We start from the raw sequence: 20,902 nt of genomic DNA on the forward strand, positions 1-20,902 counted from the left end.
TATAATGACAGAAACGAGGAAACTGTAACAGCGTATTTTGAATTAAGATGTTGCAGCCTCCTATGATAGTATTCAACTTATGCAAATGAAAGTAAACTTCGGCGGGGATACAGAGGACTTATTTTTGCTATGCGGTTGTGACATCTCAGCTACCTGGATGATGTACACAAACTGATTACATTAAAGAACAAGTATTCACACAAGTGTCAGACAAGGGGTTCACCTAAGAACCTGCAGAAAAAAATTCCTTAGCTACGTTCCCGAAGGCCAGATCAAGCTATGTTCTCTAACGCTACTCTATCAGAAAACGAAAGTTAATAATCCAATAAACTTGAGAAATGCTCTTTAGTGCCGGAGTCAGGAAGCCACGCTGGTGCTCACAACAGCGATACGTGACTAACACGGAGCAAGGTGCCCACCGCTCCCGGCGCTGCCCACGTGCTTCTGAGCTCGCGCGCACCTAAGTGTCTGGCTCGGATCACGTGGCACAACTCGCAGGCCCCCTCCCCTCACCTGTGACATCCCTGATGGTGCCTGATTAGCTTCTTTTCTTTAGAGAAAGCTGGCCCAATCAATAATGAAAAAGAGAAAAAGAACAAGAACTAGTATTTAATAGTTTTTATTTCTAAGTGTTTCCTTTTCTATATGAGCAATCTCAAGACACTACTTTTTTTTTTTGTCAGGCGTTATTCTGGGCAGCACCCCTGCTCGGTCTGGGGCTTTCTGGACAGTAGGCGCTGGCGGGTCGCGTCATTGTCCACAGCCAAGTCCCAGGCAGCTCCAGCCAACCTCCCTTACGGCCAGCGGCCTCGATGTCCTTCCCCCGGTGTGCCCTGTTGTGGGCTCGGCTCCCCGCGGGGCGCCGGGCTGGCCACCGGGCTGGCCACCGGGCAGCGGTCTGCTCTGTTTTTCGCGCCCGCGTTGAACCCGTGCCTGGGGCTCTGGGGCGCGTGTGTGCCGTTGCCTCCGCCTCCTCTTCCTCTTCTTCCGCCTCAGGAGGCTCCAAAGCTCCGAACACGTCCTTGTTCGTGCCGCTGACTGTGAAACCTCAGGGCCCCAGCGCGGATGGCGACGTCGGGGCCGAGCTAACCCGCCCTCTGGATAAGAGTGAGTGAGGGACTAGTGAGGGGCGGCGGGGGTGTCTGCGGGGTCGAGACGTGGCCGCGAGGAAGCTGCACCCTGGTGCCCTGGAGACCCGCGGTCCCCTCGAGCATTGTCATCGTGTCTGTCAGTGTCTGCTTATCGCGCTGGTTTGTGAGCCCCTTAAGGCTTGGGACTGCGTCTTCCTGAGTCTTAAATATGCCGCCCAGAAGTGGTCTTTCCCCTTTCACTGCGCTCTTGGAATGGTTTAAACCCCCTTCTGATGGGACGTTTCCACCTTTCTTGAGTCGTAAGGTAGACTATCGCTTTTTGGAGCATCCTTCGTTGTTTCTCCTCCGCAGCCCATAACTATTCCCCTTGAAAAGGGCGAGGGGATGGTCATTGAAAAGTCAGAGTAAGATTTCTTTCAGGATTCTTTGTCATTTATTGGCATCTACGCAGACCTGGCACTGCTAGGCTGTGTGGTAGTTATCAAGAGGAACCAGACTCAGATCCAGCTTTTACGCTCCAGAAACTTACAGTCTCGTGGGGAGGAAGGACGTATGGATAACCAACTCTAATACAAGTTAGAACATGAAAAGGGTTCCTCGGAAAGTTGGTATGTATCCTTGATCATCCAGAACTCCAGAGAGAAAGGAATTGCTCAGGAGCGGCAAGTGGCAGCAACTAACTTTGAATGGGTTTGACAGGGAGGCGTGCAAATGGTTTTAAGGGGAATTTCAGATTATAGGGCTGTATGACTTTAGTTTCTGGATGATTAGGGTGCAGGGAATTTCCTCTGACCAAACGAAGCTCTGGGAGGTTGAGGGTATGCTGTAGCTTTACAGGGCACTAGCTCTCCAGGAGTTATCTTAGTTCACTTCAACAAGCAACATTGGTGACTCCTATTGTAGTTTAAAAATACAGAACTACAGTTTATTACAGGCCAAATCTTGTTTTGGAGGGCAGTAGTAGAATAGAGAAAGTAGACAGTGAAAGTAGACCTTCACTGCTTTAAATACCCCTGTGATTTTTCCTTCCTTCCTTTCTTTTTTTAAGCAGTGGCTTAATACTGAGTGTTTGCCAGAGACAGGTACCGTTATAAGCATGTGACTCAATTTCCCTAATAACCCTTTTGAGGTTGACAGTGTCTTTATCCTCCCAACACTTGTATCTCTACCATGTGCCAAGCATTGTTCTAGTCACACAGTAGGTGCTGAATATCTACCTATCTGTATTTCCTGGTTGATTATCATGCATTTAGCCATGTGGATGCAGATTGACTGACTGCGAGTAGAAAGTTGATGCATGTTTGTGATAGTCATGCAGCACTTAAGTTACTGGTCTGATTTACAGTCTATTTACCTTTTCTCCATTTCCTGCTTGGTAACATGAGCATAATATTTTCTCTGCCTACATCTCTGGATTGTGAAAATCATCAAAACATGTTAGGAAAAGCTCTTTGAAAAATATAAAGGGATGAACAGATGTAAACTAATATTATTTGTACTAAACGTTTGCTATTTGAAAAATGGAATTAATAGTTGTTGTTGTGGCACCTGGGTGGTATCTGCCTTTGGTTTGGGTCATGATTGAGACCTGCATCAGGCTCTAGGTGGGGAGCCTGCTTTTCCTTCTCCCTTGCCTGCTGCTCTGCCTACTTGTGCTCTCACTCTCTGTCAAATTAAAAAAAAAAAAGTGAAAATTGGGTTGTCACCCTGCAATAAGAATAAGGAAACGGGGAATATTCCTTTAGAAGCCCAAATAACCTACCCTACCTATAAATCTAGGTTGATGTGAGGATTTAATAAAATAATGTATTTTTAGGTTAGTATATCAACAAGGACTTTTTTCCTTAGGTTTTATTCTTTAGGCTATAATAGCTGGTGTAAAATTCCTTAGACATATTTCTACTTAGAATCAGCTGGTTCCACTAGAGTAGTATTTTTAAGAACTTTGGGCACTATTATGAATTTTTAAGAAGTTTAGAACTTCTAGAAGTTTATAAGCTCTAGCAGTGAAGTATAACTATCTTTTTCTTTTTTTTTTTTTTTAAAGATTTAATTTTTTATTTGACAGACAGAGATCACAAGTAGGCAGAGAGGCAGGCAGAGAGAGAGGAAAGGAAGCAGTCCCCCTGCTGAGCAGAGAACCCAGTGTGGGGCCCCATGCCAGAACCCTGGAATCATGACTGAGGCTGAGGCTTTAACCCACTGAGCCAAGTACAACTACCCTTGATGGCAGTGTAGCCCTCTTTCTGGGAAAGGTGACGACTGGAAGTTTTGGACAGTCCCAAAAGGAGCAGCAAAGGAGGAAGATAGTAGCATCCAGACCTTCAGATCAGCCACCTGAGCCCTGGCTGACCATGGATGGCAGATGTACCAGCAGAGTGTGATCTTTTGATTTTTGATTCATCACTGGCTTTTTTACAGGAGGTGGCAGCAACAAATAATATTCTTGGTGGATTTTGTTAGCAGTTGTCACTCCTAGGGAGAGTATCAGATGAATTGAGGCAAGTTGTGGTAGTTTCCTTACAGATTCTAGTACTGGAAGATGGGTAGATGCACATTGGAGCTTGGATATGTAGAGCTGTGGCAATAGGGTTGAAGCCACTTACCTCCCTGTTAGTAGAGTGAACTGGAGTTAGGAGTTTGGGGGAAGCTTGTCAAGACGCCTGGACTGATTTGTTCTGGCATTGGATATATTGCTGTTGGGGTCAAGATTATGCAGACAGTCCCCGTATAGACTGTTAGGTGACATTTCTTTTCAGAGGTCATCTAGTTTTCTGGATGAGAATCATGGTTGCAGGAGGAACCTTATGAAGGAGCAGAGTCTTAGTAAAGTCGCTGTAGTTTGATGCAGGGTATCAGGCACAGACATATTTGGGGATGTAGAGAATAGCTGAGGCTCCACCTTCTCAGTGCTGCTGTCACACCTGTCATTAGATGAGAGGCAGAAGGGTCTGATGCATTTATTTAGTCTGATGCACCTGTCTGCTACAGTAGTTGCCCTGGGAGCAAATCTAGTGCTTCTAACTCCCTTTGTGATGATATGAAAGATTTGGCATATTCTACACCTGAAACTAATTTTATACTGTATGTTGACTAACTGGAATTGAAATAAAAACTCGGAAGGGATAAAAAAAGGTTCATCATGAGTTCTGGCCACTATTAAAACAATATTCCAGCATATCTGCATATTCAGTGACAAGCATAGTAATACTTGCTATATTAGGGGGAAAGGAAGTAAATACCACCACTAGGTTGTCTCTAGTACAGCCTCTTCAGGATTGATGCTGCCTTTCCTTTATGGATCCTAGCGATTTCCCAGCCTGTTCCGATTACTTGCCTCCACCCACATTTCCACTATGGCTTTGGTCTTGCCAGTTCTGTTGTGAAGAGAGGTTGAGTTGTATGACCTTCCATCTGCTTCTTCAGCCCTCAAATGAGCTGTAGCTTTGATGTACTGAGGTGGGATTCTCTTTAGTTATGGATGTGTACAGAGAAAGGAGTGCATTAAAACATTTTAACAAAATGGGTAAGTCCTGTGGTTTAAGCAACCACAATTGGTAATGGTTACTTTGTTGTTTATCGTGGCATAGGTGGGGTAAAGTGGACTGTTACTTTTGTGTGACACTCAGGTGCAGTAGATTCACATTTTAGGAGAGAATTGTTCTTGTGGACTGTCTTGAACATTTTGTTTTCTCTTCAAAAGAAAATGTAATCATTTAAAACAATGCCACTGGCTTGGAGTTTATAGTGGGCTTCTTAATTTTAGCAGATGTAGCTAAGACCTGGCATAGCCATATTAAATCCCAGGCTCCCTTTGCAGGAGGCTGGGAGAAAGCTATATGATCTGGTGAAAAGTTGTAGTGACTGAGTCATTTCTACTGTGGCTGAGATCCAGAGGGTGTCTCCTTTAATCACTGTTAATTTTAATGGGAAGTAATTATGACCAAAAATCAGGTCATTCTGTTAATAATAGTGAAACTGTGAAAGCTTAATTTTTATGAAAAGCAAAACTTACATCTTCGTATACTTTTGTAGTAAATTAAAAAAAATTTTAGTGCTATTTCCATTAATGTTTTTTGCACTTTTCTTTTAAAAATTGGTAGTGGATTTGGAACACCCTTTTAGATAAAATAAAGTGTCGATACAGAGATTTTTGTGTAGGTAATACTTATTTTTTTTTTCAAGATTTTATTCATTTATTTGACAGAGAGCGATCACAAGTAGGCAGAGAGGCAGGCAGAGAGAGAGAGGAGGAAGCAGGCTCCCTGCCAAGCAGAGAGCCCGATGCGGGACTCAATCCCAGGACCCTGAGATCATGACCTGAGCTGAAGGCAGCGGCTTAACCCACTGAGCCACCCAGGCGCCCGGTAATACTTATTTTTCAGCAACTTCAAAAAATAACGTATATGCCACAAAATTCATCTGTTTAAAGTGTGTAATGGTTATATTGTATGACTGTCACCGTAATTTAATTTTAGAACATTTCCAAAAAGAAATTCCATACCCCGTAGTAGTCACTCCACATTCCTCTAGCCCCACTCCCCTTCACCCAGCCCATGGCAAGACTAATTCACATTCTGTTTCTCTTAGGATATTTCATATAAATAATATCACACAATATATGGTCTCTCTGACTAGCATCTTTCACTTAGTACAAGAAACCTTATGCTTGAGTAAAGTATCCTTGAATGTCTTGATTCTTGCATAACAAGAAAGTTAGTTACTGTTAGTTATAGAAAGTGGAAAGTGTTAGTTAGAGAAAATGGATTAATTCTGAACAAATGTGGTATCTTCAGTTTGTATTGAGTCATAGTTCTGCAGAATTTCTCCAAGCAGTCGCATGTGCTTTTTTCCAGTCTTTTATTTGTCAGTGATTTTTCTACTATTGATGGAAAGAGATGACTGCTCCCACTGGGTACAAAGTAACAGATACCCAGAAATATCAGGATAGCTGCCAGTGATAGGTGATATATATGTATGTATCTTACATTTCACTGTGGGAAAATCTCGTGCCTAAGCCATGGATTTTAAAATTCCCCATTATGCAAAACAAATTGTTATTAGTGGGTGCTTTATTAATACAGGTTTAATTTCTTTAGTAGGTATTGTGTATATTGTCGCTGCATGAAAATGAGGTTGGTACTTATGCAGGAGATAAAAGTACAGGCCACTTGGCCTTTCTGTGTTTCCTGGGCAAGAACGGTATCCTCCATTTTAGCCTCCCTTCCCAGAAATACAGTGTGTGTGTGGCAGGATTAGTAGAACATTTTATCTCTGGAATAATGCAGTGGTATTTTACATGTATGATGTTAATACTATTGCAGCTTGACTGATTAAAGTATTTTCACTTATGAAATTACTGATTCATGCTGTTATGTTGCTTCAGCAGACATGTAACTCACCCTCCCCTTCAGCACAGTGATTCTCTGTCATCACCCATGACATGCAGTCTGCTCAGCCTTACTTGGGTACTTGCAGTGATAGGGAGCTGGCACTTTTTTGAGACAGCCCCTTTTCACTGTTCTAATTGTTAGAAGTTCTTGTATGAATTCCACTGAAATCTGCATCCCTCACTTCCCACTGACTGTAGTTATGCCATTTAGAACAAAATGTCTGTTCTTAAAGTCGTCATCTTCAAACTAAAGATCACCCCTGACCTCTTTAGTCATTTGCATAAAAGCATGATGATCGGGTCCTTGCAGCACTGGTTGTCCTCTTAAGTACCTTTTAACTGCTCACGGTTAGATGTTTAGAAAGGTTGTAAGTCAGTGAAACAGAATATGGTCATCTAAGAGTGGCCTGATGGAGGCTAAGGACGATGTCTAATCCTTTGGCACCTGGCTTCTCTGTGGTGTAAAAGGAATATTCTATTATTTGACTTTATAATTTTTCTAGACACTCTTGCACTATTAAGCCATAAAAAGCTTGTGATCAACTGAAATTTTTAAGTACTTGAAACAGTAAACTCTTGCCTTGAGTGTTATGATGTCAAGTTTTTTTTTTTGTTCTTTTGGGCATTTCTCCACCTAGAAAACCAATGTTAAGCACATCTTTCTTTCAGACGAAGTAAAGAAGATCTTAGACAAGTTTTACAAGAGGAAAGAAATTCAGAAACTGGGTGCTGATTATGGACTCGATGGTAAGGCTAATAGCATTTCTATTAGAGATATTTTATTACTTCTTAGCTTATAGCTTTTTCAGTCTTGTGTGAGACCTCGTGTGCCTGGGAAACAAGTACATACACGTTGTCTGGATGATGCCCTGACCTTCACTTCTGTCTTGACAGGAGTTGGGCAACATGCACCTGGTGGGCCGGACACACAGCAAAGGAGCTGTGTGTTTGTTTTTCCCTCCTGTGCTAGGATTTCACTGTTGGCCAGATCATAATAAACCAGCTGTAGGAGCCCCCAAAAGAGAGAGGACACTTTGATGAGTCAGGTGTGATGTATGTATATACACTTTTAAATGAGAAATGGAGTGAAAACTGAGCCTGCCTATTGTGCTTTTGTGTTTCCTGCAGCTCGTCTGTTCCATCAAGCTTTCATCAGCTTTAGAAATTATATCATGCAGTCTCATTCTCTGGATGTGGACATTCACATTATTTTGAATGACATTTGCTTCAGTGCAGGTAAGTGTTTAGAGACTTTGAAAATCTCTCTTTTAAAATATGTTGAGCATAGTTTGTATTTCTTCGCATGCTTCATGTTTATTTCTCTGGTCAGAGCCTGTTGTTGTAGGGTGGGCCCTGTTTACACTGTCTGTAAATAATTCTGTGCTTTCATAGGAGGCCTTCTCGGTCATTTTGCTTTTATAGTGGGTCCCTGAGCTAAGCAGTAAATGAGCCGTATATCTTAGACTGGAGGATGACTGGGCCCTTGATCTATCACCTCTGCTCTCCACTGTGGGCTGTGTATAGGCCACAGTGAAGTGAACTCTCACAGAAGATAGAATTAATACATGGCAGATTCCATCTGTTTCTGCCACTGAGTTTTTTTGGTTAGATTTTTTTTTTTTTTTAAAGATTTTATTTATTTATTTGACAGATAGAGATCACAAGTAGGCAGAGAGGCAGCCAGAGAGAGAGAGAGGAGGAAGCAGGCTCCCTGCTGAGCAGAGAGCCCGATGCAGGACTCGATCCCAGGACCCTGAGATCATGACCTGAGCCGAAGGCAGCGGCTTAACCCACTGAGCCACCCAGGCGCCCTTGGTTAGATTATTTATTTATTTATTTATTTTTTTTAAAGATTTTATTTATTTATTTGACAGACAGAAATCACAAGTAGGCAGAGAGGCAGGCAGAGAGAGGAGGAAGCAGGCTCCCTGCCAAGCAGAGAGCCCGATGCGGGGCTCGATCCCAGGACTCTGGGATCATGACTTGAGCTGAAGGCAGAGGCTTTAACCCACTGAGCCACCCAGGCGCCCCGGTTAGATTTTTTAAATGTAGTGTTTGCACCTGCATTTGTCTTCAGTAACCATAGGTCTTGCTAATGTGTATTTCCAAGTTCGTCTTTCCTTCCTTCCCTCCCCTTCCTTTCTCCCTTATTTTTTTTTTTAAAGATTTTATTTGTTTGAGAGAGAGATAGCACAAGCAGAGGGAGAAGTGTAATCTCTGCTTAGCAGGGAGTGTGATGTGGGGCTTGATCCCTGGAGTTCCTTGCTTCAGAATTTTTCTTTTAATCCTGGCAACGTCCCCTTGATTAGCTCACTAAGAAGGAAAGTTTCACTAAGTCTGGTTAGGGATAACATGTAGATTGCACCTGTTAATGCAGTGTTTTATTTTTCAGCTCATGTGGATGATTTATTTCCATTTTTCTTGAGACATGCGAAACAGATATTTCCTGTGTTGGACTGTAAGGATGACCTACGTAAAATCAGTGATTTAAGAATACCACCAAACTGGTTAGTTTCTTTACTTGTGGATTTGAAATACTAGTTTCTAATCTTGGGAAGTTAGTGATCATTACAGTTTTTCTTCTCCTTTTTTAAAAAAAATACTGTATTTATTTATCTGACGCAGAGAGAGCGCACACAAGCAGGGGGGAATAGCAGAGGGAGAGGGAGAAGCAGGCTCTCTGCTGAGCAAAGAGCCAGACATGGAGCCTGATCTCAGGACCCTGGGATCATGACCTGAGCCAGAGGCAGATGCTTACCTGACTGAGCCACCCAGACACCCCTGACCGTTACATTTTATTATTGTAGGCTGGATGATAAATCCTAAAAAGTCTATATGAGTTGTTTTCCCTAGAAAAACAGGCAGTTAATTCTGGTGTCTCCCCTTGATTCTGATCAAGCTAGCTTGTAGGTTTTACTAGGACAAATCTAGAAAGTAGCCCTTACTTTAGAGTGTTGGCCTTTCAATTTAAGTGTGGCCTTTCTTGTGTCAGCTGAATGCCAGGGTGTTCATGAGCTCTCACCACTGCCACCACTGTGGCTAGAACTCCACATCTAGTGCCTTTGCCACCTCTTTGAGACTTTCTGCTCAAACCCTTAGCAAGCTGCTCTCTGCTAGGGCCTACATATCTTCAGCTCAGCCCTTGGCCAAGGACCCAAGGGAAGTCTTACATAGACTTCAAGGCATCTCCTCCACTGAACCCTTTCTTCTCTTCCAAATTCTCCCTTCAAATTCCACCTGCTGTAGTGTCTCTGAATTTGATCTCTACTGCTGAGCTCATTGGGACTGTCGTACTTTGCTTGGGTTCTACCTCCCTGTGTCCTACTGGGGTACATTAGGGCTCATCTCAAATGTTCCTTTGTTTCAGGGCTTGTAGTCCTACATTGCCTTTCATTTATGTCCCCAAGAAACTGTGGTGTGTATTCTGTCCAGTTTTGTACTTGTTTGTGGTGGGAGGGCGAGTCCTGTACCATTTGTCATGGCCAGAGACAGAAGACACAGTCATTACATGGTACATGTTGAAATTCAGATGCTTAGGAATATTTACTTACAGGGTCATGTATTTAGAGCTGTGGAAATGATGTCAGCCTATCTGTGAGCTGATAGCAGTTTAAACTTACTTTAACTCCTGAAGAGAAGAGACTTGTACAGCGGCAGAAATAGCGAAGAAATTAATTTGAATTTAGATCTTTCTATCCACTAGTTAGTAAATGCCAGTCTTGGAAAACAGTATTTTTTAAGTTTTAAATCCTAAAATTTTTTTAAAAGATTTTGTTTATTTATTTGGCAGAGAGAGCAAGAGAGCGAGTGAGCACAAGCCGGGGGAGTGGCATGCAGAGGGAAAGGAAAAAGCAGGCTCCCACTGAGCAGAGAGCATGATGTGGGGCTCGATCCCAGGACTTGGGATCGTGACCTGAGCTGAGAAGGCAGACACTTAACCATCTGAGCCATCCAGGCGCTCCAGCAGTCATTATTTTAGTGTGGATCTGAAACTCACCATTTTATTTGGTTTTTCAAAGATGCTATCGTGTGAATATTAACAGGATGTTTCATTGGAATCATTTTCAGTTGATACCTTTGTCAGGGTTGGTTTTGAGGTTAATGGGAATAAGCTGTTTACCCACTTATGTTTTAGGTACCCAGAAGCCAGAGCCGTACAGCGGAAGATAATATTCCATTCAGGCCCAACAAACAGTGGAAAGACTTACCATGCAATCCAGAAATACTTGTCAGCAAAATCTGGAGTGTATTGTGGCCCTTTAAAATTACTGGCACATGAGATCTTCGAAAAGAGTAATGCTGCTGTCAGTATATTACCAAATATTTGCTCTCTTTCTTCTTAATTTGGGAGGGCTGGGCAGGGCAAAGATGGGAAGGTGGTAAAGGCATATGTAGTAATTTACCGCTAATAAAAGTTGCCATAGTTCGTAGTACTTTGTAAGATGTACCATTATTTTATGTATAACTGAGAAAGAAAAAGATAACTGCCAATGAACTCTGACTTGCCATCTATTATTAGGCTACATCCTGATTTCAGATATGCTAAAAAGTGAAAAAATGTGTATTGGAATGAATGAAGTACAGTATCATTATTTCACAAATACAGAGAAATGCAGAGAATTACATGTAAATAACTTGAATCCACTACCCAACTCCTATCACATGCTTTTTTTTTTCCTTTAAAGATTTTATTTATTCATTAGAGAGAGCACACAAGTAGGGGGAGAGGCAGAGGGAGAGGGAGAAGCAGACTCCTCACCAAGTTGGGAGCCCTATGTGGGGCTCGATTCTAGGACCCTGAGATCATGACCCAAGCCAAAGGCAGACGCTTAACCATCTGAGCCACCCAGGCACCCCTTCCGTCGGATTCTAACATTCCACCATACTTGTTGTTTTATTTATTTTCTTAAGAAATAAATTATTAATATGTTGAAACTCTGAGGCCTCCCTTGCTTCCTCAGAGTTAACCTACTCTGTTACGATATTTAATTTACCTTTTTTTTTCAATTCGACCTCTGATGCTATCAACTAGAACTAATGATAAAGACTGAAGCCACCTGTTCAGACCTGCAAAGAACTGAATGCCATGTTGGCTGAGGCATTGTTAGACTAAATGGGCCATGTTCTTATTCATTGTTTTATTATGACTATAATATGAGTTGAGTAGGCTTGGGAAGATAAGTTGCATTCTCTATTTTTTGTTCTGGATGATTTGTGTATTTGGCGTACATCATGCCTCATTGAAAATAAGAAAGTATTTCCTTAGAACAAAGACTTTATTTTACATAAGCACATGGTATTCCTCAAAAGCAAGGTACTTAATATTGATAGAATGCTATTATTTAATTCACAATTAATACTAAAATTTTGCCAGTTGTCAGTAATACCACCACCACACTCTTCCAACCCCCCCAGGATTCTGTCTGGAGTCTCAACACTGTATTCTGTTGTCATACCTCTCGTTTCCATTAATCTGGGACAATTGCTCAGGAACCTTTTATCTTTCATAACCTTTATATTTGGAAGACTACCAGTCATTTGTATTGTAAACAGTCATTCAGTTTGGTTATGTCAGATGTTTCTTTATGATTAGTTCAGGCCTCTAGGGAGACTGGTTGTCCCAGATTGCCAGGACTTCCCTAAGATTTAGTACCTAAAGCCCTTTGTATTGAGGAACCCCTCAGTCCTGGGCAAACTATTACACCATACTATTAATGCTGCTCCTTCTCAAGGAATTCTGTTGGGAGGTGGTTCTGTTCTTAAATATTACTTATAATACTCTTCTTGAATATAGAATATTGAATATAAAACATATTTGTTTTATTTTAATAAATCAAAATAGTAGAGAAACATACAAAGTTTAAAAGTGAAACTGCTATAATTTCTCATGTTTGTGTTACCTGAGAATTTAGCTGATTTGAGATATTTCAATGTTTATATAGGTTATATAAGAACCGCTTTTATTTTTCATAAAAATACTCTTTCCAGGATTGGGAATGAATTTGATGGTAATGGCAAGAATACTCTATTAAATGTAAAAATTTCTTTTTGCTGTCATTTTAAAGGTGGTGGTAACTCCAGATTTCTTTTTGTCATCCTAGGGTGTTCCGTGTGACTTGGTAACAGGAGAGGAACGTGTGACCATAGAGCCAGATGGGAAACAGGCTACCCATGTTGCTTGTACAGTTGAGATGTGCAGTGTTACAACTCCTTGTATGTACATGCCATTTAAAATGGTTTAGTAAGGTTTAGTAATATTTAGTAAATATAGATGAACATATGAAATGTGTTTTTTATAGTAAAAAAGTATTTAAATGGAGATGAGTAGGACAACAGGTCCCCAGTGCTCAGAACCGCTGATAAATGTCAAACTCTCTGTGGTGTTTGCTTTTGAATGTTCCTTTCCTTTTTTCTCTTCAAGGAACTAAAATGTTAACAACTTTCCTTGTCCCACTCCTTGATTCAGTTCCTCTTTTGATCCAAGTGATAACAAGTATTTGGTATATGTCTTTCCTGCCTTTTTTCATATCACTGATAACGTATTACCTGTGAGCACTGTAGATTGTGTATTTTGTTTGTTTATTTTTACTTACATATTTATTTATTTTAAGATTTTTTTAAGATTTTATTTATTTATTTGACAGAGATCACAAGTAGGCAGAGAGGCAGGCAGAGGGAGAGGGGGAAGCAGGCTCCCTGCTGAGCAGAGAGCCCCATGCGGGGCTTGATCCCAGGACCCTGAGATCATGACCCAAGCCGAAGGCAGAGGCCCAACCCACTGAGCCACCCAGGTGCCTCTAAAGGATTTTTAAAGAAAGATTTATTTATTTGAGAGAGAGAGCAAGCATGTGTACATGTGTGAGCAGGGGGAGGAAGAGGGGAAAGAGACTCCCTGCTGAGCGCAGACCCTGACATCATGACCTGAGCCGAAATCAAGAGTCAGATGCTTAACCAACTGAGCCTTGCAGGTACCCCAAATATACTTTTTTTAAAAGTATATCTATGGGACACCTGAGTAGTTCAGTTGGTTAAGTGTCTCTCTTCAGCTTAGGTTATGATCCCAGTACCACGTTGGGCTCCCTGCTTAGCGGGGAGTCTGCTTCTCCCTCACTCCCATCTTGTGCTCTCTCTTTCAAGTAAATAAATAAAATCTTAAAAAAAAATTTATTTATTCATTTAGTAATGTCTACACTCAATGTGGGCCTTGAACTCACAAGTCCAAGATCAAGAGTTGTGACTCTTCCAACTGAGTCAGCCAAGCGCCTCTGGATTGTGTATTTTAGTTTTTATTTTTTTAAAAAGATTTTATTTATTTATTTGACAGACAGAGATCACAAGTAGGCAGAGAGGCAGGCAGAGAGAGAGAGGGAAGCAGGCTCCCCACTGAGCAGAGAGCCCGATGTGGGGCTCGATCCCAGGACCCTGGGATTATGACCTGAGCTGAAGGCAGAGGCTTAACACACTGAGCCACCCAGGCGCCCCCCTGGATTATGTATTTTTTAAAACATTGATGTGATTACCATATTGTATTATCGTTCTACAACTTGCTTTTTTTTCTTCCACAGTCTGTTTTTAGATCTAGTCTTGTTATACATGTATCATTTGTATGTGTATCATATATATCATAAATATATATATAAAGTTTGTGGCTAAAATTCAATCTTATGACTAAAATTATTCATTCCTTCCCCTATTAAAAAATATTTAGATTGCTTAAAGTTTTTCACTAATGGACACCTGGGTGGCTCAGTCCTTTAAGCGGCTGCCTTCAGTTCGGGTCATGATCAGAGTCCTGGGATTGAGCCCCATGTCCCAGCTCCCTGCTTCGTGGGGAGCCTGCTTCTCCTCTCCTTCTGCCACTCCCCTCTGCTCATGTTCTCTTTCTCGCAAATGAATAAATCAAATCTTTAAAAAAAATAAAAGTTTTTCAATATTGTATCATATTTCAGTGAACTTCTATTTAAGTAGTTTTGAAAATATTTTAAATAAAAATTAATTTTTTCTTACCACTAAGCAATCATATCTTCATTATAGAAAATACAAAAATAAATGCAAAGAGAAGAAAAAAAAACCTACAACCTCCCAATCCTACCCATCCAGAATCAACAAGTATTAACCTTAACCCTGTGGTGTGTATTTTCCAGATTTCTTCTGTGTTTGTGATTGTGTTGTATATGAATATACTTATGAGTGCATTGTTGATGTGTATATTTAATTAAATAGAGATTATACATTATGTACTTTAGTTAGCTTTTTCTGTTTTAATAATTTTTCTGAGTAAATGAATAGTTTTTTTTTTTTTTAAATGAGTATTATAAAAGTAGTACATTATAAAAATTTAGGTAGCACAGAATTTTATAAATCAGAATTCCCTCTTCTGTACCCTTGTTTTTAATCTTGTTTGTATATACCCAACTGCAGTAGGTGATTTTTAATATGATGGTTTTTCAGTATAAAATGTGCTTGCTTGCTTTTGTTTCCTAAATGTTACTGTGTGCATATTAGTTTTTTTTTTCTTTAATGTGCTCTTCTCAACTCCTTGTTACTTGAGGAAGAAAATTAAAATACAGTTTACATGACTTAAAGAGAAGAAAATAATATGGTCAAAAGCATTTTGGCATTAGAAAATAAAATGAGGTACAGTTGTTGCTGTTGCGATGAGCTTAAAACCCCTAAGAATGAGCGTAGTTAAAGATCAGGGAATGACACTTGCTCTTCTTCCTGCTCCTGACATCTGCCTGGGTTCCTGTGATAGAGAAGCTTCATTGTAGTAGGGCTGTCTACTCCTTGTTCCTGGAAGTGTAGATACTTTCTCTTTTTTACTACCCTGTGGGTATGTTTATTCTTTTCTTTTTTCTTAAAGGTTTATTTATTTAGGCGTGCCTGGGTGGCTCAGTGGGTTAAAGCCTCTGCCTTTGGCTCGGGTCATGATCCCAGGATCCTGGGATCAAGCCCCGCCTCGGGCTCTCTGCTCAGCAGGGAGCCTGCTTCCCTTCCTCTCTCTCTGCCTACCTGTGATCTCTGTCAGATAAATAAATAAAATCTTTTTAAAAAATTAAAATTAAAAAAAAAGGTTTATTTATTTTAGAGAGAGATCATGTGCATGCATTTACAAATAGGGGGAGGGGCAAAGGAAGAGGGAGAGAGAGAAGCAGACTCCCTGCTGAGTGTGGAGCCCAGTGCACAGCTTGACTCCATGACCCTGAGATCCTGATCCTGAGCTAAAATCGAGAGTCAAACACTCAGCCGAGCTACCAGGCGCCACTGGGTGTATTTGTTCTTATGAAGCAGATTCTCCAAGCTGTCTCATAAGACAAAGGGACCCAGTAGATGCTAGATGGCCTGGGTTTGAATTTCCTGTTTTTAGATCTTACGCTTATTAACTGTACATGCTGTATAACCTTGGGCCAGAGATTTAACTTCTCTGGGCCTCAGTTTATTCTTCTGTAAAATGGCTAGAACGATGATACTTACTGTATATGTTTGTTGCCAAGATGAGTTGAGTTATAATTGTAAAGCACTTAGAGCAAGCTTGCTAGGAAAGAAGTGCTTAGTGAGTGGCGACTGTGGTGATGGTGGTGACGAAGCTTGAGTTGTGGTGCTGTAATTTGTTCATGACACTGTTTAAGTTGATTGCATTGCTCATGATAACTTCTCATTGTAGATGAAGTGGCCGTGATCGATGAAATTCAAATGATCAGAGATCCAGCCAGAGGATGGGCTTGGACTAGAGCACTTCTAGGTTAGTGGTCTTAATACTAAGAGCTGTGCTTTGTGACATCTGCATAGAGATGCATTTCTCTGCTTTACATTACCAAATAGAGTCATTAGGATCCTCTTTTTTTGAGGGTTAGCCTAGTGTGAGTTTTTATTTCCTAATTATTATTTTAATAATGGGAAGTCCAGTTCTCTTACTACAAAGTTAGCATAACAAGTTAATTAAAGTTAAAATGTCCAAATCTCACCATCTTTACACAACCAGGATTAATATTTTGGTGTTTTATGATAGTCTTTTTCCATGTGATGACTATGGTATTTTGTGAATATGCTATTTTGTATCTTGCTTTTTTTCCAGTTTTCTTATTTCATAGACTTTTTTTTCACACCACATACTAATATTGCCTATTCTCCATTGAAGAGCTGTGCTGTTTTTTCCTACAGAGTTGAACATTTTTTTCTATTACTGATAGTGCTACAGTAGAAATTTTTGTGGCCATAGCTTTTTACTTATTTATTTATTTAATTAATTCTTTAGGATAGGCTCCTGGAATTGGAGTGTTTGAGATCCATGGACATGAATGAACATTTCCACTGCTTGATATTGGAGTGGATTTTTGATCATTGTGTTATAGGTCATGTGTTTTGAAATTTAAAAACAAGTAGCTGAACTCCTTTAAACAAAGCGTATACATTAAAATCTGCAATTTAAAATAGATGACAGTGAATCTGCTCAGCGGTAAGGAGCTTGTAGTCTCATTTACCCTTCAGCCCTCAGCCTTTGAGACCCTTAGTGATTCCATGGAGCCTAATTTGAAAAATGTAAGTATAAGATTCAGGGCTATCCATCAGAATGCCATGTTCTAATCCTGGCTGGTTTCACCCTCGAAGAGACTCAAAACCTCGGCCAAATCAGTTTAAAAGCTCTGAAACAATCTCTGCCCATTAGAAGGTTGTTATTTTGGGGCGCCTGGGTGGCTCAGTGGGTTAAAGCCTCTGCCTTCGGCTCAGGTAATAATCTCAGGGTTCTGGGATCGAGCCCCACATCGGGCTCTCTGCTCAGCAGGGAGCTTGCTTCCTCCTCTCTCTCTCTCTGCCTGCCTCTTTGCCTACTTATCTTATGATCTGTGTCTGTCAAGTAAATAAATAAAATCTATTAAAAAATAGTTTTTATTTTATTTTATTTTTTTTTAAGATTTTATTTATTTATTTATTTGACAGATTAGAAGGCGGCAGAGAGGCAGGCAGACAGAGAGAGTGGGGGAAGCAGGCTCCCTGCTGAGCAGAGAGACCGATGTGGGGCTTGATCCCAGGACGACCTGAGCCGAAGGCAGAGGCTTTTTTTTTTTTTTTTTTTTAAGATTTTATTTATTTATTTGAGAGACAGAGATCACAAGTAGGCAGAGAGGCAGACAGAGAGAGAGGAGGAAGCAGGCTCCTTGCTGAGCAGAGAGCCCGATGTGGGACTCGATCCTAGGACCCTGAGATCATGACCTGAGCCGAAGGCAGCGGCTTAACCCACTGAGCCACCCAGGCGCCCCCAAAAAAGTTTTTATTTTGAGGTTTGTATCAAAGAGATGATGAACAGGCTTGGTAAAGTTGTAAAGCAATAGGTAAGCAAAGCATTTTTGCTGTATTAAGGTATTATATATTCAATTTCATATCTTTAAAAAAATGACTGATTTTGCATTTAACAGGGCTCTGTGCTGAAGAAATCCATTTGTGTGGAGAATCTGCCGCTATTGACCTGGTTACTGAGCTTATGTACACGACTGGGGAGGAAGTGGAGGTACTAGATTACATGCTTTGTTCTCAAGGTGGCGTAGCAAATAGCCTAGAGTACCCCAGCAGTGCTTTGTAGGTCCCAGATAGTGGCACAGTCGGAACTTAACTGAAATAAAAAGAATGCTTCATTTCCTCCCAGTTGACTGGGTCATACATATTTGGTTGAATATCATGATGTGAAATCCTGGCAGAATGGCCAACATACCCTAAGCCTTCCAAAAGTACAAGAAGACTTTTCATCTTCTCTTGACAAAACTTTCTGGAGTTTGAGCAGATCTCTTTAGAATTAACTAAGTCAGGAATGTTGGAAGTTTGAGGCTTAGCAAAAGTTCATGGTTTTCAGAGCCTCAGATGTCTGGTGTTAGGACCTTTGATATACATCTAATTGCTAGAGATAGTTTGTATCACTTTCTTAAATTCATAGAAAGTAACTGGTTTCCTTTTAATCCTAGGTTTTGTTTTGTTTTTTTTATTGTAGTTCTTGAATAAGATGAAGGAATTTTTAAAAATTGGTCTTTTAGTTTTATGTTCAGCTTTCAGGGAGAGGCTAGAATGTAGTAGAAGAAAATCTGGGTTCTAGGCTTTGCTGTCATTAGCTTTACATTCTTAGGCAAATAGCAAAAGACTAGAACTGAAAGGACCTTTATCAGACCTGATCTTTTATATGAGTTCTATTTTACTTTTTTATAAAATGGAAATAATAATTAATAACCCTTCTGAAGTTATCAAGTTGGCATGAAAATTGAATATATGTAAAAGTGCTTTGAAAAATTTTTGAAATGCTATATGGCATTTTAGGGGTTTAGAAATACCAATGAGAATCGATGGTAACATTTATTATATGAAAAATAATGTGTTTTTTTGTACTTTCCTTTGAAAAATGTTGGAACTTGTCAGTTACTTTTTAAAAAAAGATTTATTTATTTATTTATTTACTTATTTACTTATTTAGAGGGAACACAGGGAGGAGGGCCAGAGGGTGAGGGAGAAGCAGATTCTCCCTGCTGCAGGGAGCCTGATGCAGGGCTCGATCCCCGGATTCTGGGATCATGACCTGAGTCAAAGGCAGATGCTTAACAAACTGATCCACCCAGGCACCCCAATATTTAGCTACTTTTCATTGCAGGTTTTCACTTATGTATTAATCACAAGAAGCTAAGTGTGTTACTTTAAAATATCATGTCTTTATTGTAGGTTCGAAACTATGAGAGGCTTACCCCCATTTCTGTGCTGGATCATGCATTAGAATCATTAGACAACCTTCGGCCTGGGGACTGCATTGTCTGTTTTAGCAAGAATGATATTTATTCTGTGAGTCGACAGATTGAAATTCGGGGATTGGAATCAGCTGTTATATATGGCAGTCTCCCACCTGGTAATTATTGGCTTTCATTATGACAGATATGAAATCTCTTATTTTTGCTATTTGTGTCATGCTATGTATAGAGAACTTAGTAAAAGGTACTGAATTATGTCACTTGATAAACTAGTAATTTATTATGGGTCATATAAAATAAATTCCTCTGTTTCATCTTGGTGGGGAATAGAAGTTTTTAAATTCATAGTTCTTGCTGCTGCTGTTAGGCTATATTTTAAACGTTGAGTTGATAATTTTTTATAGCAAGTCATTAAAGGGGCACCTGGGTGGCTCAGTTAGACATCTGACACTTGATTTTGACTCTGGTCATGATTTCAGGGTTGTGAGATGGAACCCCATGTTGGGCTCTGTGCTGGGCATGGAGCTTGCTTGGGATTCTCTCTTTCCATCTCCCTCTGCCCCTCCTGGCTCTCTCTAAAAACAAAACAAAACAAAAATATTAAAATACGAAATACCAGTTTGTTAATTGTGTTGAAGTTATAGTCCTGAAACCTTCTTCTTTTTTTTTTTTTCCCTAGAGAGAGAGCACGAGTGTCAGTGGGGTGAGGGGGTCAGAGGGAGGCGGGGAGAGAATCCCAAGCAGACTTCATCCTCATCGTGGAGCCCAGTGCAGGCTTGATCCCAGGACTCTGAGATAATGACCTGAGCTGAAATTAAGAGTCAGATGCTTAACTGACTGAGCCATCCTGGTACCCAGAAACAGTTAGAGTTTTATTCATAAAAATGGAGAGTAGGAGATGAGGAGTTCCAAGATATACTTAGTATGATGTGTTAAAAGACTGAAAATGCTGAACTAACATAAACCTTCTGATTTTAGGGACCAAACTTGCTCAAGCAAAAAAGTTTAATGATCCTGATGATCCATGCAAAATCCTGGTTGCTACAGATGCAATTGGCATGGGACTTAATTTGTAAGTAATTTGTTTTTAATACTCATGGATAGTCAGTGGGTTAGATGGCAATTAAACATTTTCTAATTGGCATTAGAATGCCCAAACATTTAGGTTTAGAAGAATGGGTATTGTAATACAGATCTGAGATTGATCTTGTTTATGTCTCTTGAGAGAATAAAAAAAATAAACAGCACTAGGAGTTTTTAGTGATACTCCCTACCACTAGCCTGTTATGTTATTCCATTGTACTTCCAATCTCAGTCAACAAGTGTATGAGTGCCCATTATGAATGTGGGGCTAGGCGTTAGCTCTAGGAGTAACAGTATTATGCTTAAATAGTCCTCTCTGGGTAATCAAGGCAATTATACCTTTGTGAATTAAAGAACTATTCAGAGCTGTTAATAGCTTTATTATATGTTAAATATAAATACACATTTATGTAAATATGCACATATTTATATAAATGTATATTAAAAATAAGTATATATGTTAATAGCTGTTAATAGCTATTTTGTTTTTTTTACTAGAGTGTGTGAGAGGGGAGGAGTAGAGGGAGGAGAATCGCAAGCAGACTCCCTGCTGACCACACAGCCACCATGGGGCTTGACCGCACAACCCTGAGGTCACAACCCGAGCTGCAATCAAG

General features: G+C 40.3%; 1 protein-coding gene across 2 annotated transcripts in view; it reads left to right on the plus strand.

Moving 5' to 3' along the window:
- The first annotated feature begins 743 nt into the window (after window positions 1-743).
- SUPV3L1 (Suv3 like RNA helicase) overlaps window positions 744-20,902 on the plus strand; it is a 28,373-nt gene continuing 8,214 nt past the window's right edge. The window contains exons 1-10 of one of the 2 annotated variants that reach the window (XM_032312902.1): window positions 744-1,107; window positions 7,153-7,230; window positions 7,612-7,719; window positions 8,876-8,990; window positions 10,619-10,787; window positions 12,585-12,696; window positions 16,148-16,225; window positions 17,898-17,989; window positions 19,180-19,360; window positions 20,181-20,274. In XM_032312902.1, coding sequence (XP_032168793.1) covers window positions 813-1,107; window positions 7,153-7,230; window positions 7,612-7,719; window positions 8,876-8,990; window positions 10,619-10,787; window positions 12,585-12,696; window positions 16,148-16,225; window positions 17,898-17,989; window positions 19,180-19,360; window positions 20,181-20,274 — 1,322 coding nt within the window. In that variant the 5' untranslated portion in view covers window positions 744-812. Of the gene's footprint in view, window positions 1,108-7,152; window positions 7,231-7,611; window positions 7,720-8,875; window positions 8,991-10,618; window positions 10,788-12,584; window positions 12,697-14,519; window positions 14,613-16,147; window positions 16,226-17,897; window positions 17,990-19,179; window positions 19,361-20,180; window positions 20,275-20,902 lie in introns of those variants that run through there. The other variant, XM_032312903.1, reaches the window with a different exon arrangement.

Source organism: Mustela erminea, chromosome 14 (assembly GCF_009829155.1).
Source record: "Mustela erminea isolate mMusErm1 chromosome 14, mMusErm1.Pri, whole genome shotgun sequence".
Taxonomy (NCBI): Eukaryota; Metazoa; Chordata; class Mammalia; order Carnivora; family Mustelidae; genus Mustela; species Mustela erminea.